Source organism: Terrapene carolina, unplaced genomic scaffold (assembly GCF_002925995.2).
Source record: "Terrapene carolina triunguis isolate 2854851 unplaced genomic scaffold, T_m_triunguis-2.0 Scaffold35098, whole genome shotgun sequence".
NCBI classification, from domain to species: Eukaryota; Metazoa; Chordata; order Testudines; family Emydidae; genus Terrapene; species Terrapene triunguis.
The window spans coordinates 10,729,188-10,745,296 of record NW_020699449.1 but is presented as its reverse complement, the minus strand read 5'-3'; the positions used below and the strand labels follow the sequence as shown (position 1 = coordinate 10,745,296).

Sequence of the window (16,109 nt, the reverse complement as noted above, 5' to 3'; positions counted from 1 at the left end):
TGAACTGAACCCTTCACATACGTAACTATTTGCAGGACCAAGTCCTAAACAAGTAAGTAAGTGTGGACAGGCTATGCAAAAACACCACCACAGAGCTCCCTCTACAACACTGCCAGTTCTACCTGTAGACCCTCCATAGGGCCTTCCATTTATGCCAATGTGTGTGCAGTGGTTTAGTGATGCAGACAAAGGTTTGTGATGGAGGCCATCAAGTTGCACTTGGCACTGAAGCCATATTTGAAGCCATGTTTCCAGAGGTGAAAGGCCAATGCAGTAACTCGTTGATGGATAAACTGCACATTCACACAACCTAAACCCTTGCTGAGCTTTTCCTAGTTTTGTTTTTTCTTTCCACCTCCTTTCCTCCCTCTATCACAACCATCACATTTTTTGATAAGTTCCTTGACAAAATCATTTTGGTGTTAAGTATAAACATACCACAAGTTACCCTCTGGTAACTACCAGTAGTAAAGGAAAGAGCTGACTGCTTTATGAAATGGAGCAGACCTGGAGAGCTTTCGTTTTAAATGATTACTTGAGAAGGCCATCATTTTGTGTTTTCTTAAGTCTCCCAAGTTTATTGCATCAGTGAAATCCTGATGAGAGAATATACATACATACATACATACATACACACACACACACACACCCCTTTTTAGATTATATATAAAAATCAGAGCTAAACAGTGCTTGCCTGGATGTGCTGGTGCCATTTCAAGAGAGTCACAACTTTCCAAATTGCACACCTATCAGAAGTGATGGAGAGACAGCAAGAAATTGCACACGCCTTGGGTCAGTGTGCACCACAGGGCAGCTGTGGAGCAAGATTTGTTAAAAGGAAATGCAAGACGCTTTAAAGCTGTGGATGGGCCCAAGCCACAGAAAGTTCATCTCTGCGGAGTGCGTATCTGCTGTTTGGGTTGATCAGAGTTTGGCCCCATATTGGAGAGACTCAATTTTTGAGCCAGATCAATCTCTATATACAGAAAAAGGCCCATTGGTGTACTGAACGATGCTTAAACACCTATTAAAGGGGAAAAAAAAGAGTGGAACAAAGTTACTCTCAGTGGATTTCTGCTCGGTATTTGTGAAAGGCTTGCTTTTCTACAGTCACACAAATTAGTGAGACTATTTACACACTGCCAAACATGGGCCCTAAGAGATAGCCACACATATACCATGAACTGCAAGAGAATTTTAAACCTGCATTTAAAGGGGTAGGATCTGATGCAGCATGAACAGGAACAAGTCACTTGTGACAACTGAATTCAGCCCTGAAAGCACCTGTCATTTTGTAAGTCAGTTGGGCTACTCTGTGCTACTAACACGCTGCACAAAATCTCATGTTTCATAGTCTGAACAATACCTGGCTTGCCACCATTGTCACATGGTTCATATTGTGAGGGTTCATTAAGACAGACTCAGCAACAGGCTAGTTGCGTCTAAGAGGGAACCACCACACGGTATCCTGCTCTTATGACTGCAGTTACAGGCAAGAACTCCCCTTTTGCAACACGTTTCAAAAGCTTGCTTCTAATTTAAACCATGATTTATGTTCTTTAACATGGCAGCAGGTGGTGTCTGCTTCACACTAGAGCAACAGCCAATCTGCAACATGATCTAGGGCCTGCACCCTCTGATCTGTGACCCAAACTTGCAGTCCACATATCTCCCCCTTAAGGGGTTCCAGATACATGTGTACTTACAGTGAACCCTTCCAAGCCATTCATTTGGTTGGTTGTAGAGAAAGTGCCAGCTTTCTAATGGCTTAGCTGCAAAAGGCATTTGCTTGACAACAAACAAGGCGTGAAGTCACTTCATTCACTTGATTAGTGATTTAAAGATCAACTGGCTTCAGAGACTGTACAGCAGAACAATGTTAACATTAAGTGTAAGTATTAGGTAAAACATTAGGTGTATGTTGACTGGAGTCAAAGTCAGAAACCCCACCACTGTTGCAGAAGGTGAAATTGTTACCATATTTAAATGCCTTAAGTGAAACTATAAAAGCTCCCCTGCTACCCATGACAATCCTTACCTGATACTGCAATGTCCTTTGCTAACAGTACCTTGTAGAATATGTATTTTCTGAGAAATGGCAAATGTACTTAAAGAACCAAGCCCCTGGAACTACAAGCTGATGACTGGTCTTCAGTTTTCTAACTAAATCTGAAGGGCAAAAGGCATGAACATGGGAACTCAGAAGAAAAAAGGAAACTGATTAAATTCACTCCCCTCTAAACAGAACCACTGCATTTTTCAAATGTTCTCTTGTGGAAAAGTGCATTTTTTTTTAATTTTTTTTTTTTAATGCTCAGCAGAAATGCAGCTTAGTTGATCATTCTGTGAGAGAACAGTGCTAGAAAAAGCTGTCATTTCTCAATCCCTAATCAACTTCCCCAATGAACAGGAAAGACTGAAGACAAGTTTACTTGACCCTAGGTTTATGCTGATGTTTCAGAGACAATTATGTTCAAAAACCTAACCAATTTGACAGGGTAGAAACTGTATTCGAAGGGATTAAACAATTCTCTGGTTTCACCACATGAAACCTTTTGTTTTCTATCATTTTCATATGCTAAATTATATGAATTAATGACAAAAAGCACAGAATGCAAATCAGAGCAATTCCTATCCAATATGCCCCAGCAAATCAAATAGGCCTTAATTATCAATTCCTAATATCAAACAATTGGAGAGAGGACAAAAAGACAAAGGTTTAAGGGAGGAAAAAAAAATAATCAGAGATTGTTAGAGAATCATTTCTTACTAAAGTCTTCCCTTGCTCTAACACCACAATATTGTTACTATGCTGCAATTTCAACCAACCACCTGACGCCAGGTCCCTGATTTCACCCAGCAAACGTATGCTGACAAATTGGAACTGCAGGTTTAGAATCACAAAACTACATCAATGAAAGCGATATGGTCAAGTAGAAAAACTGCCTTAACCGTGACAAATTTTATGATTCTCCCATGTTAATAATTTAACAGCCACAACTTTTATGTAATAGTTGTTTGAACAGACTATGCAAACCTGAAGAAACTTCATATTTTATAGCATTTATTTTAGCTGGGGACAATCCACAAATTAAATGGAATTTGCATGGTCTTTGTAAATGGGATACAAATAAGAATTGAGTTGTTGTTTTTTTTAATTAAACTTTGGATTCCTTGCCAGAATGGTGCCGGGGATCGACTGAGCATTCCAATAGCTTTGGTAGAAAATGAGAGGATATAAAACAATAAAAAGTTGTTTGCTGACCCTAGAATCCTGAATATTACACTCCTGTTTGCCAAAATAATTAAACCCTGGAGTTCCTATGGGAGGAAACAAGCTGGTCAAGCAGCAAACGAAGACTTTTAACAGATTCAAAGTATCTGTAACCCATCTCGGCAGTGCTCTTTCCTTTGGCAGGTACTAAAGAGCAAAAAAGGCGGTGAACTGGAGAGACTGGATACGGAAAGGAAAAGATTCTGCAGACTATAAGGTTGACAAAACCTGGTAGGAAAATAGATTTATACCTAAAAAGGGCAACTCTTAAGACGACCTTTCAATGAGGATCAATAGAGACAAGCATGACCACTAAATGTACATAATGGGGAAAAGAAGGTATTGCCTCTATCACCTGCCATTGACATGTTTAAGGCAAGTTTCACACATGCACAATGATGCCTGGTGTCAGCAAGCACTTGACTCTTTGGGGGTTTTGGCTGCTGTGAAAGAAAAAGGGCAAAAAGCAAGAACCCATCCTTACTACGATGGGTATGTTTTAAATGATCAAGGCCAGAGGGAGATTCAGAGGGATTCCCATCTAGCTTATAGTCTGAAAACAAGTGAAAGCATGGATCAAAGAATCCTATCACAGAACTGTCTGTGCTTGCTTTGGGGATAAAAGGTTAACAGACTTGTGTTTGTTCCCATCACACACTTTGTAAGGCTACATCATAAACTCACCCCCACCCCCACGCACGCCAGTCCTCCTTTGATCCCCAAATCTGTCACATGTGCGCTTCAGCCAACTTACATTACTTCATATCACCAAAGGTAAACAAATGAGTATGAAATATTCAATACGAACAGAGTGCATGACACACATGAACCACAGTTCAGGCTTGCATCATGAGCTTTCTGCAGAAGTGTCAGTATGTTCTAATCTAGGACCAGCCCAAACTCCCACACAAAGATTCAGCTCCAAAATTGCTTAATCCAGGGAGTTAACTAATTGTAGTAAGTGTCCACTTCTGGCCATTCCCTCTCCATCAAGAAAAAAAAACAAAACACACAAAAAAGAAGGGTGGGTTGGTGGGCACTGTTTCATGGGAATCAACCCTTATTTAGCAAACAAAGAGGATGGTAATAAAGATGTCATATTGGCACCTTGCAGTTTAGAGTTTTATTTTCATCGTTTTAGTATTCCACTCATTAGTTCCTTCTGGAATAAAGAGGTAAAGTTTTCTTTATCAAGAAGCGACTTGATCCCTGTGTATCAAGCCCACGATCACCCCACAGGCTGGAGAAGGAACCGTTACGGTAACTCAAAAGATGAAACATCTTAACACAAAAAGAGGGAAAAGTCCAAATGCTTTTCAATGGGTCTGTACCAGTCTAGGCATAGCTGGCATTTCTCAGGTAACTCTCAACAAAGTAGTGCATCATACAGCTCCAGTAGGTTGTTTAGTGGTACTGTGCACTTGTGTAGAGCAGTCTGTGGGCTATGGAGCTTCTTATTTGGTCTCTGGTTTGTCTTGTAATAGTGGTATAATTGACTCCCACGCCGTAAGGCACTGCAAAAAAAAAAAAAAACCAAATAGGACTACATTACATACTACAGCCTCCTCATTCTTGTCCCACCACTCAGACATGCAAGTTAAGAGGTCTCACAAAGCGTGGTCCTGTTAGCCATCAGTTTAGTAGCTCGAAAGACAGGAAGTTAAGAAACAGTTTTCTAAATTCCCAGACAAAAGAAGTTGCTAGGCTGGAGTTAAGGGGGACACGAAGAACTTTAGTCATCAAAAATTCCAAATGATTAGAAACTTCAGAAATTCCAAAGTTAAACTGAAAGGACGCCAGACAATATTTGGAAAGCATGAATGGGCACAGCTTCAGGCTCCTTGTGGCAAGGAAAGGCTCCCTAGTGGCTTTGTAAGATGTTATTTTGAGGGCAAAGATGGTTTCTAACAGCTGTGAAGCAGCCTACAGCAACTAGCGGTTTGGTAAAGCTCTAAGCAGAGAGACACAGACACTGGGTCTATGCCCTAGGGCTGGGCAGAGTGATAAAGACATAACAGAGAAACTGCTCCTACTTCCCTTCTGGCACCTATAGGGGTTCACTGTTCAAATAAGCCTTTGTCTAGCAGAATAAATGCTGAGTATCTAGTTAGGATCCAGAGACACCTCTGGATAGGAATCCAATTATCTGGGGTTTCTTATGCAAATGAAACATCATCCAGGGCAACATCTTTCATGCAGATCTAACAGGCTTGGGCCCAGCCTTTTAAAGATATTTTGGCATTTCTTTGTTTAACATTGCAACACCCAAAGGATTTAGGAACCTAAGTCTCAATTTCAAGAGGGATTTAGGCACTTAGGAGCCTTAATCTTATTAATGTTTGAGATGAGACTTGGGCATTGCAACACGCAGCGCTGCGAGGCCAAAGTACCTTTAAAAAGTTGGACCTCACTCCTCTGGCTATTAGGGGCCAGAATTTCAAGAGAGCTCCACTCCCACCTAGGGATCTCAGTAAGAGCCAAGGTTTTTTAGGGTGCTCAGCACCCAGTAGCTCCCAATGTGATGCCAGATTTTCAAGGTGAATCCCCAACAGGGTGAGCTCTTTGGGAGTAGGGAAGGGGAAATCTAACTCTTGATGTCAGGTAACGTTTTCAAGCCCCATGTGTGAGAGAATCTGTCTAATGAGTTAGGTACAACATGGAGACGCAAATTCTGAGAGAGAAGAAAGTCAGAGAAGAGCTAGAGAATACTTTGTAGGGAATTAGACACATTGCGTAGAGGATGGGGGGAGGGGGAAAGAGAAAACCAGAGCAAAGCCAGTAAGGGGAAGGTGTAACAAAGCAGTGAGTTTAAACGACATTTATTTTAAAGACGCACTAAACACAAGGCTGATATCGCTAGTCCCCTTCTCCACTGGTTTGGGTGAAGTGCAGGGAACAGGGGGGTGGGGGGGGGGGGAGAACATTCTGAGCACTGCCTGGGAACCCTCAGTTTGAGGCCTATGATCCTTCACCAAGAGCCCTGCCCACAAAGCTCCTGACTGGGGGAGATGTCCCAGCCAATCGGTGGCTGGGTCACACTACTTGAGCTAGAAAGAGGCACAGGAAGTTGTCCAAGCAACCAGGTGAATCCCTGGCTGGCTGCTACTACAGACCCTGGTCCACTTGCCTGACTCCTGGTTCCTGCCTCCCAGGCTGTTTCTGCCGTCCTTATCCCAGACTGCTCCCAGTTCCTGCTTGCCTGACTCACTCCAGGTCCCTCCTCCTAGCCTACTCCCGACACTCGCTCCTGCTTTGACCCGTGGTGCAACACCGGACGCTGACCCTGGTTCCAGGCTTCTGACTAACCTGACCACCCCCAATCCCTACAAACATAGGTAGATGCCACCGAACGGGGGGCAGCAACACAGGTAGTTTTCATTCCAGGCTTATTTTTATGATTACTTAGACCCAAATACTCATTCAGCGCACACCTGTCAGCAACTCCCACTTTCAGTAGCACACCTTGCCCAGAACAGAGCATTCGAGTAGGGCCTAGTTAAATAGTACTGGACAACAGAATCATTTTCCTTTAAAGCAAACCTAGGAAATGCTATTAAAAAACTTCCTTCAGGCTGTGGGGTTCAGCTTTCGAGTCAAGAAGTGCCAAAACTAATTTTGCCCTCCTCATGCATATAGATTACAATGGCATTTAAACGAACAACATTATCTCATACCTTTTTTGTGCTCTCGTAGGGCACAACTGCTAAGATGGGCAGTGAATGAAGTAAAGAACCATAGATATTGTAAGAGCTCCTATGTGCTACAGTAATACAAATAATAAATAATGAACCACCATAGAAATGCAGGTCTGAAAGGGACCTCGAGAGGTCATCTAGTCCAGCCCTCTGTCCTGAGACAGGACCCAGTATACCTAGACCATCCCTGATAGGTGTTTGTCTAACCTGTTCTTTAAAGCCTCTAAACACAGGGATTCCACAACCTGTTCAACTATCTTTATAGTAAGGAAGTTTTTCCTGATATCGAATCTAAATCTCCCTTGCTGCAGATTAAGCCAGTTACTTCTTGTCCTACCTTTAAGTGGACATGGAGAACAATCGATCACCATCCTCTTTATAACAGCACTTAACATATTTGAAGATGTATGTCCTCCCTCTGTCCTTTTATCTCATGCCCAGTTTTTTTTAACCCTTTCCTCAGAGGTCAGGTTTTCTAAACTTATCATTTTTGGTGCTCTCCTCTGAATTCTCTCCTGTTGGTCATATCTTTCTTATAGCGTGGCACCCAGAACTGGACACAGTATTCCAGCTTAGGCCTCAGCAGTGCCAAGCAGAGCAGGACAATTATCTCCCATGTCTTACACATGCCTGTTAATACACCCCAGAATGATATTTGCTTGTTTTGCAACTGCATCATATTCAATTTGTGATACATTACAACCCCCAGATTCATTTCAGCAGTACTACTGCCTACCCAGTTATTCCCCATTTTGCATTTGTGCATTTGATTTTTCCTTCCTAAGCAAAGTACTTTGTTGACTTTACTGAATTTCATCTTGATTACAGACCAAGTCTCCAATTTATCAACATCTCTTTGAATTCTAATCCTGTCCTCAAGTGCTTGCAATATCTTCGAGTTTAGTGAAAGCCACAGATTTTAAATGTACTCTTCACTCCATTATCCAAGTCACTGATTAAAATATTGACTAGTACTGGACTCAGGACAGACCCTGCTAGATACATCATCCCAGTTTAACAATGAACTATTGGTAACTACTCTGAGTGTGATTTTTCAAAAAGTTGTGCACCCACATTCACCTTATAGTAATTTCATAATAGAAGATGCATCAATGATATTATATAACAAGAGACCGTCTACTGTGGCAAATTATGTTACACATGCAGCATAGGCTGCAGGGAAAAAAGAATATTGCATTTCAGAACCAGTACATCAAGTAGCCAAAAGTTAATCATGATGCACAAGGATAAAATTAAGATTGCTATTCCCCAACCTCCATTTCCTTAACATATAAGGAATCCTCCCATAGGACCATGTAGCATATTTGGCTCTTGCTCCAGTGACTCAGTGAAAGTTGGAAGCAGGAGGGGGGCACAGACTCCTTCCTTACTCTAATAAGCTCAACGGTAAGTATTTGCAGGACCAAGTTAACCTGGCAGCAGAGGCAGCACCTGGTACACATGCTCCTGCTTGTCAGACAAGTCTAGCAGCATCAAGTCCAGACAAAAAGGGGCAAAACATAAGGGATGGTGGAAAAAAAATCTCCATCCGGTAGAAAATGTCAATTACTGGATTAATTCCTTCCCTTGTGTAACTCCATTGCCCCTATTCCATTTAGCCACTGTCTAATGATTTACAGCTCAAGCCATAACGAAGTGGTAATACCGGAAACTTTCAGTAGAAGCCACAGGCTAATCAAGAGCCTTTACTGATTCGACAGCTAACCGAAAAACCTTAAACACCTGATGTGAAGTCCTCACACTGAGCGCTAGTTCTTACTACAACACAGGGTTTGCAATTTTTGAAAGCCACCCCTGACTGCAAGTCACTCAAAGGGATTATTTGTATGAGACCATCTGCTGAAGCTCAGGGCAATACCTTCTCATAGTATTGGATGTTTTTATCGGCCATTCCCGTAAGCAGCTGCCTAAAATCTTGGCGCTTGTTGTTCTGCCATCTCTCCATGTCGGCTTTCAGGTCAGCATTGAAGCATTCCACTCGGTCCTGACATTTTTCAACTTCTGCCGGCACCTGAAGCAAGAAGCAGATTTTTCAGCAAGATAATGGCTACTTGGAATAATGGTCCTCCTCCCACCCGACCATGTGTCTCCCCTCATTTAAAATAAAATTTTAATTATCCAGACCATGTTAAATAGGTCAAAAAATTATGAATAAAGATATATTGGTGTCACTTCATCCTTCCACCTTCTTACCTTCTACCTCACACACGACATTTTTAGTTACTGAAAGGAGTGGAAAAGAGCAACAGGTAAAATGGCTGCAACAGGTAGAGCCAAATCCTCACCTGCACCCAAATTTACACCATCCGGAGTAGTCTGGGAAACTGTAGGTTGCTTTGTGTGTCTCCACACTCCCTAAGCTTTAGTTGGAGCAAGGCACAACGCTAGGCCAAGGGAAGCTTAGTCAAGCTACAGTGAGTGGAAAGATGGTCTTGTGCTTTAAGCGCTAGACTAGAATTCTGGACATCTTGGGTCAATTTCTGGCTCTGCCACAGACTGACTGTGGCCTTGGGAAAGACTGTCTCTCAGCTCCCCATCCGGGCAATGGTAATAGTGCTTCCTTTCCTCTACCCTCTCTCTCGAGTTTGAGCGTGCGATCTTTGGGGCAGGAACTTTGTCTGTTCTGCACCTAGCACAAAGGACAAAGAGGGCGGAGATGGGGCCCCTGCAAGCACTGGTGTACACAGCATCAATAGAAAGCAAGTTCTAGGGGAATTTGACACAAGTAAAACAAACAGCACTTAAGCCTCACAAGAAAAATTCCTTCAAAAGAGATCAACCTTATTTCTCAGCAATGTTAGCTCTTTACAAAGGGTAAGCCCCCCCTTGATTTTCCATGTCCGATACCGCCATACAAAACCTAAAGAACTCTCAAAAAAGGATTGTCTGTTGAAATATTCCTTTTAATACCTTGAGGCTACACATACTGAATGTAGCTCTAGATGAATAGTCCAGATGTATGGTATTCCTGCCTATATCCATAAGCAGCAACTAAGAATCCTGGGTACATACATACTGTCTGCTTAGTGACCAGTGGATTAAGAGGTACAATCTACAGGATCTGTGGTCATTGGATATGCTACAGAGCAGCCTACTTGTAATGTGCAGTTACGAAGGCAGAAGTTGAGGGCCAGACAAGGCACAAGTATGGAACAAACTGTACATGTAAGAGACTGAGGGCAGGTCTACACCAGCGGTGAGCTGGAGCCGGTTCGCAAGAACCGGTTGTTAAATTTAGAAGCCGGTGTAGAACCAGTTGTAAAGGGGCCAGCGGGTGGGCAAACCACATCCGGCCCGCTTGAGCTCCCAGCTGGGAAGGCTCCCCCGGCCCCGGCCCCTGCCCTGCCCCTGCCCCGCTCCCCCCCCCTTCGCAGAGCCCCAGTGAACCGCGGCACCAGTGCTCTGGGCAGCTCTGCAGCTTTGAGCAGCATGGTAAGGGGGCCGGGAAGAGGGGTTGGATAAGGGGCAGGGAGCAGTTGGAGGGGCGGAGGGGTTGGGTAGGCGTGGGAGTTCCAGGGGGTCTGTCAGGGTGGTGGTGGATGGGGTCGGGGCAGTCAGGGGACAGGGAGCAGGGAGAGTTGGGTAGGGGGTACTCAGGGGACAAGGAGCGGGGGGGGGGTTGATGGTTCTGAGGGGGGCAGTAAGTGGGTTGGGGTCGGATGGGGGGGGCGGGAAGACAGGCACATGGGGCTTGTACTCACCGCACGGTTCCCTACCGGGTCTTCAGCGGCACTTCGGCGGGGTCTTCACTCGATCCGGGTGAAGGACCTGCCGCTGAAATGCTGCTGAAAACCCGGAGCGAGTGAAGGGCCCTCCCCCCGCCGCCAAAGTGCTGCCGAGGACCCGGTAGGGAACCGGTTATTAGGATTTTGGGAGCTCATCACTGGTCTACCCTACAGAATTATTTCGATATACCTACATCGCAGGCATGTGAAAAATCGACACCCTGGAGCGATGTAGTTATACCGACCTAAGCGCGAGTGTAGACAGAGCTGGGTCGACAGGAGAATCTCTCCTGCTGACATAGCTACTGCCTCTTGCGTATCTGGATTAACTACGCCGATGGGAGTGCGTCTTCATTGAAGTGCTGCAGCTGCGCCAATGCAGCATTTTAAGTGTAAATGGGATGTAACTGAAGACCTTAACATTCCAGGTTCCACAATCTGCATTAAGGTCCACTGATCCCAGGAACAGCACTAAAAAACGAGCATAAATTATATTGGAAATTCTTTGCATCACAGACTGCAGCGACTTGTGTGTACACCACTCCCAACAAAACTGGCTTTGCATGCAGAAATGAAGGAGGGCATATAGCCAGAAAAGCCAGCTACAGCAATAGGCACATTAGAAATACTTCAGGCAGCTAGATAGAAATACCTCCTAACTTGCTAATCACTTCAGCAACTGGCAGAACAAGGGCCAAAAGGCCCAATTTTCAGAGGAGATGGAAACTCCCAATGAAGTCAAATGGAGATGTGGGTGCTCAGCTCCTCTGAAGAGCAGCCTCTCGTCAACCTGATCACTAGGCACTAGCCAACTAATGAAGAGACAAAGTTTGAAATTCTCAGACGTACTCATTGCTGGCTAGGCCAACTCTGTTCTCTGCAGGCAATGGGAATCTTACCATTGACTTCAGTGAGAGCCCACCTGAAGATGTGTAGTATAAGCCATGACCATTCCAGAGTACAATATTCAGGATACCAAAATGGAAATATTGTCCCAACAAGGAGGCTCATTTTGGTCCCTGCAGGAAGATACGCTTCTATCTTAGGAGGTTCACATCTGTCAGCTTCCTCTAAACTGATACTGCCAGGATTATACTGGAGTTTGATACTCGAGGGAGAGCCATGCCCCTTCTGAACCAGGAGACAGAGCTGCAAGGAAAGGGAAATTTAATTCTGCAGCAACTCAGCTGAATTCCAATGGCTCAGTTTTACTGTTGAAATATGTCTACCATTTATGGAGCAATATAAAAGCCACTTAGTAATCATGATATTTTAGGATTTTAATATCAAGCAATACTTTACTTTAAAATCTACTACCAATGGCCTTGTCTACGTACTGACTTGTACTGATTTGACTACATTCATTTGAAAAAGGAAGGTTTATTTAAGCCAGGGCAAGCTCCTATGTAGAGACGGTCCAGGAAATAATTTCTGAATCCAACTCCTGCTCCAAGTTGGAGTTCTTTGTACACGTTTAAATATTTGATCAAGAAAATGAGTTTATCACTGTGGAATGTCTAACCCACCCTACAATCAAGTAGTGCTGTATTTTGATAAGCACAGGGCAAGAAAGCACAGTATCTCCGTCTGCCCTGTAAGTGTTTATTTTCTAGCCCTCACTTACATTCTAAGTAGCAAAGGAGACATTGCATTTTCTGTTACTTCAAAATGTTTGTCACCTGTTTGAACCCCTCCGGAAGCTTACAAGGAAGGCTTTCCTTATCGGAATTCACTGAGCCTACATACGCTAGTTATTGTGAGGTTGTGCAGGCAGAATGCTTGCCTGCTGACAGAGCTGAGATTAGAACTCCAGGAGTTCCTGTTTCCCAATCTTGTGCTTAGACCACATCTGACAGTGACTTCCCCCTCTGGCCAGGGGCAGATCACAACCCATTTCAGCTTCCCCTCTGGGAGGGGTGGGGGGAACAAACAAACAAACAAAAAAAGGTTGGGGTAGAGGGGGAGAATACTTTGCTTCTCAAACACTGAGGACTTGTCTACACCATGCTTCTTTTAGTGAAAAGACTCGTCACTAAAAGTCAGCTTGTGTAAAACGCTCTGTGTCAGTACTTTTGCCCATAAGCGCCAACTTCTGCTGGTGGGTGCTTGACCCACCTCTGGCCCCGGCCCTGCCCTGACTCCACTCCTGCCCCGCCTGCATTCAACCCTGCCCCAACTCCACCTCCTTCCCTGCCCCTATTCCACCTCCTTCCCTGCCTCCTCCCCAGAGCGAGTGCATTCCCGCTCTTCCCCGCTCCCTCCTGGAGCTTGTTTCACAGTGGTAAGTGCTGGGAGCTAGAGGAAGAAGTGGGGGCGCGGCGTGCTGAGGGGAGGAGGTGGAGGCGAGCTGGGGCAGCGCGGGGAGCTTGGCTGCTGGTAGGTGCAGAGCACCCACCAATTTTTCCCCGGGGGTGCTCCAGCCCCGGAGTGGGCGCCTATGCATTTGCCAACAAAATACTTCCAGCCCCGCGAGCAGCGTTAGCTTTGTCGGCAGGAGAGCGCTCCTGCTGACAAAGCCGCGTTCACACTGCCACTTGCATCAGCAAAAATTTTTTTAAGTACCCGTGAAAGAAAAGTTTTGTTGACAACTTCGCAGCGTAGACATACCCTGAGTAATGCTCACAAGCCCCCTGAGATGTAGCTCTTTCAACACGCTTCAGGAGTACTTTTACAATCCCCTATAACTGGTTCTCAGCCTTTTCCATACCCCAGGGCTGCCCTGCCCATTTAGCAATATCAGAAAGGTAGGGTAGTTGCAAGCCCATTACACTTGTTTGCACCCCTTATGTTGAGAACCCACATCCTATTCAGTCCCTCCCTGGAGAGAAGCATTCAGACCAAGTCAGTGCTGATCAGTGAAATATTCTGCAAGAGCAGAGCCATGTCAGCAAGGAGATCTCATGCATTCTGAGCTCAGGCACGGGATTCAGAACTTTGCTTCATGAAAGCCACATTTGAACTCAGAGGAGGAACTGTTGATGCAGAGGGTCTATTTCATCATATGAAGTCCAGGGCATGCCACCTGGCTATCTTTGCTACAGTGTTGAACTTCTACAGCCTCAAATACTGTTTTCAGTCCCACTAGTATCCACTTTGCTGCTGAAGTTTCCCAGTAATTTAAACAAGGTGTCCAAATGGCCTGGGATGCAATAGACTGGATTATATAATCACAAGGCTGCCATTTTCTGGTCACAGTTGCACGGATGGTGCCAAAGCTACCAACCTAACCGTGCCAATCCAACCCAGCTGCTAGAAGTGATTGTTGGAAAGCTTTGAAGAAATTCCTCCACCTGTCAGTATACCGAAAAACAGAGTACTTATGTATGGATCCTCCTCACTCTGAAACCAAATTTAAGAGTTAGGCAAAAGGCACATCTGTAATTTCATCCAGTTGGGTTGAGAAATACTGGCTCTCCTGAATTGTTCTAGACACTTGCTCCTAAACTTCTGCAGCAACATCAAGAATTTGTTCTCAGACTGCATCGCTGGAGATGGGAACTGCGTTGACTTGACTGGCAGATCCCAACAGAACGTTTAAGACAGGGCACAATCAGTGTCTCCCCAGTTACATGTGGCTTGTCCACTTTCACTGTTCACAGCAACAGCAAGTCTGACTCTTGGAGGACTTCATGATTATAGTGTTGCCATTTAATAAAACAGGCTTCTGATTTTGTGAACCCACATGTTTTTGGGGGAATTCAGTGGATTTCTTTTGTAACGATAATTCTTGCTCCAGTGCTTCTCTCTTTTAGTGGCCATACACAAACCCCAGAATCCTTTGCCAGCTACTGAGACAATGCCTTGTAGATATCACAATAAATAACAAGCATTTTGATGTGTGCGTGGGTCTGAGCCCACCAGAGGGACAGATGCACCAAAGGGGGAAGAAGAGGAGTGAAGGATACCAGCCTGCCGCCGCGCTCCATGAACAGTGCAGGGAGCATACCGTGAAATGTGATTAACACCCCTTGAGGGAAGGGCAAGATGCAGCTGTAGGCAGGCCCAAGACAGACAAGAGACAACCTTGACCAAATTTCAAGGCATACTAAAAAAAAAAAAAAAAAAAGTCAAACCCCATTGCCACCGAATGGACATCGCTGTGCCGGAGGTTAGTGTGACAATTAGCGCCTCAGATCTTTTATTTCAGGCTGCCCATAGATTCAGGCAGGGATCTTTGAAACCATAAGGGCTATATACACTTTTTTTCCCTTAAATGAAAGGGAGAAATAGGGAGGGTTGTCAAAACTCCACTGAAACAACTAGGGGGTCTTGCAACCCAGAGGTTCAGAATCCCTGTCCCATAACAAATCCCTGGTTGCGAGGACACACCGAAGGTCACCAGCTAAGCTATGTGTGCTCTACATCAAGGATCACAGTCATAACCTCTATGGGCTGACCGAAAAGCTGTTCTCCATTAACTGTAGGCTGATAGAGATTATGGACCGGGGGGGGGGGGGGGACGGGAGAGGAGGAGATAATAAATGGACCAGTGTATAATTTTTCAGGGGCACCTGGCTCCACTGAAGTCAACTTCTGTTTATTTCGGTGGGATCAAGGTTTTACCCTTGGTCTTCCAGAGATGCCAAACACCTGCAGCTCCTGTTGAAGTCAATGGGAGCGGAGGTGCTTAGCCTGGAAGACAGGCTCCATCTCGTGAAGGCCAGGCAAGAAGGGCGAGCGTCCAGTAGAGGACAGTAACTCGAACATATAGCCAGGGCAGGCAAAAATCACAAGAGTGTTCTCTGAATTTGTGAATGCAAGAGAATAAAACTGGGTCCAATTTTGGGCTTAAATTACAACGTGTCCTTTTAAGGCCCCTGAATATATTAACCGACTGCAAGGAAGCCAACTGACAGCTGTAAATTAATTTTTACATGCATATGCTTTCAGTAATCTTGTTCTAATTAAAGACGGGAGTAGAGGCTTCAGTATTTTAAATTTTCATTAACCTAAAAATGAGGTAGTTCAACCAACTATTGATTTAAGCCTTTTAATTCTGGCAGCAGAAATACCATCATGGGGAAAGAAGAAATGTGCTGCTCTGACAAACTTTGACATTAAGTATATGTGGAATGAGGAAAGTAGAAGCATGTATCCAGTTGAGACTGATCAAAAATACAGTTGATACTCTTCATTAGATAGTCAAGATGATTTAAGCACTAATGGAAGTTGTATGAATAAATCCCTACCCTACATACTCAGTGTAACCTTAGGACTTTAGGATTTTGGCTGTAGAATTTGTACCATGTCTAGAATTCCATTTATGCAGCAATGGACACTGATGATTTTGTATAGCTCTCTATAGTGTACTTCATTAATGTGTAATGAATTTGGTAGCAGGTTTAGTCCTTAAGAGCCCAAAATAAAAAAAAAAAAAAAAAAAAAAAAAAAAAA

The 16,109-nt window shown here is 44.3% G+C and overlaps 1 protein-coding gene across 1 annotated transcript in view; it reads right to left on the bottom strand.

Annotated features, from left to right (window-relative positions):
* Positions 1-3,404: 3,404 nt before the first annotated feature.
* LOC112118350 (sorting nexin-30) overlaps positions 3,405-16,109 on the bottom strand; it is a 59,238-nt gene continuing 46,533 nt past the window's right edge. The window contains exons 8-9 of the mRNA XM_024216617.3: positions 8,849-9,001; positions 3,405-4,788 (exon numbers count right to left, since the gene is read on the bottom strand). Of these exons, the coding sequence (XP_024072385.1) occupies positions 4,729-4,788; positions 8,849-9,001 (213 nt within the window). The 3' untranslated portion in view covers positions 3,405-4,728. The remainder of the gene's footprint in view (positions 4,789-8,848; positions 9,002-16,109) is intronic.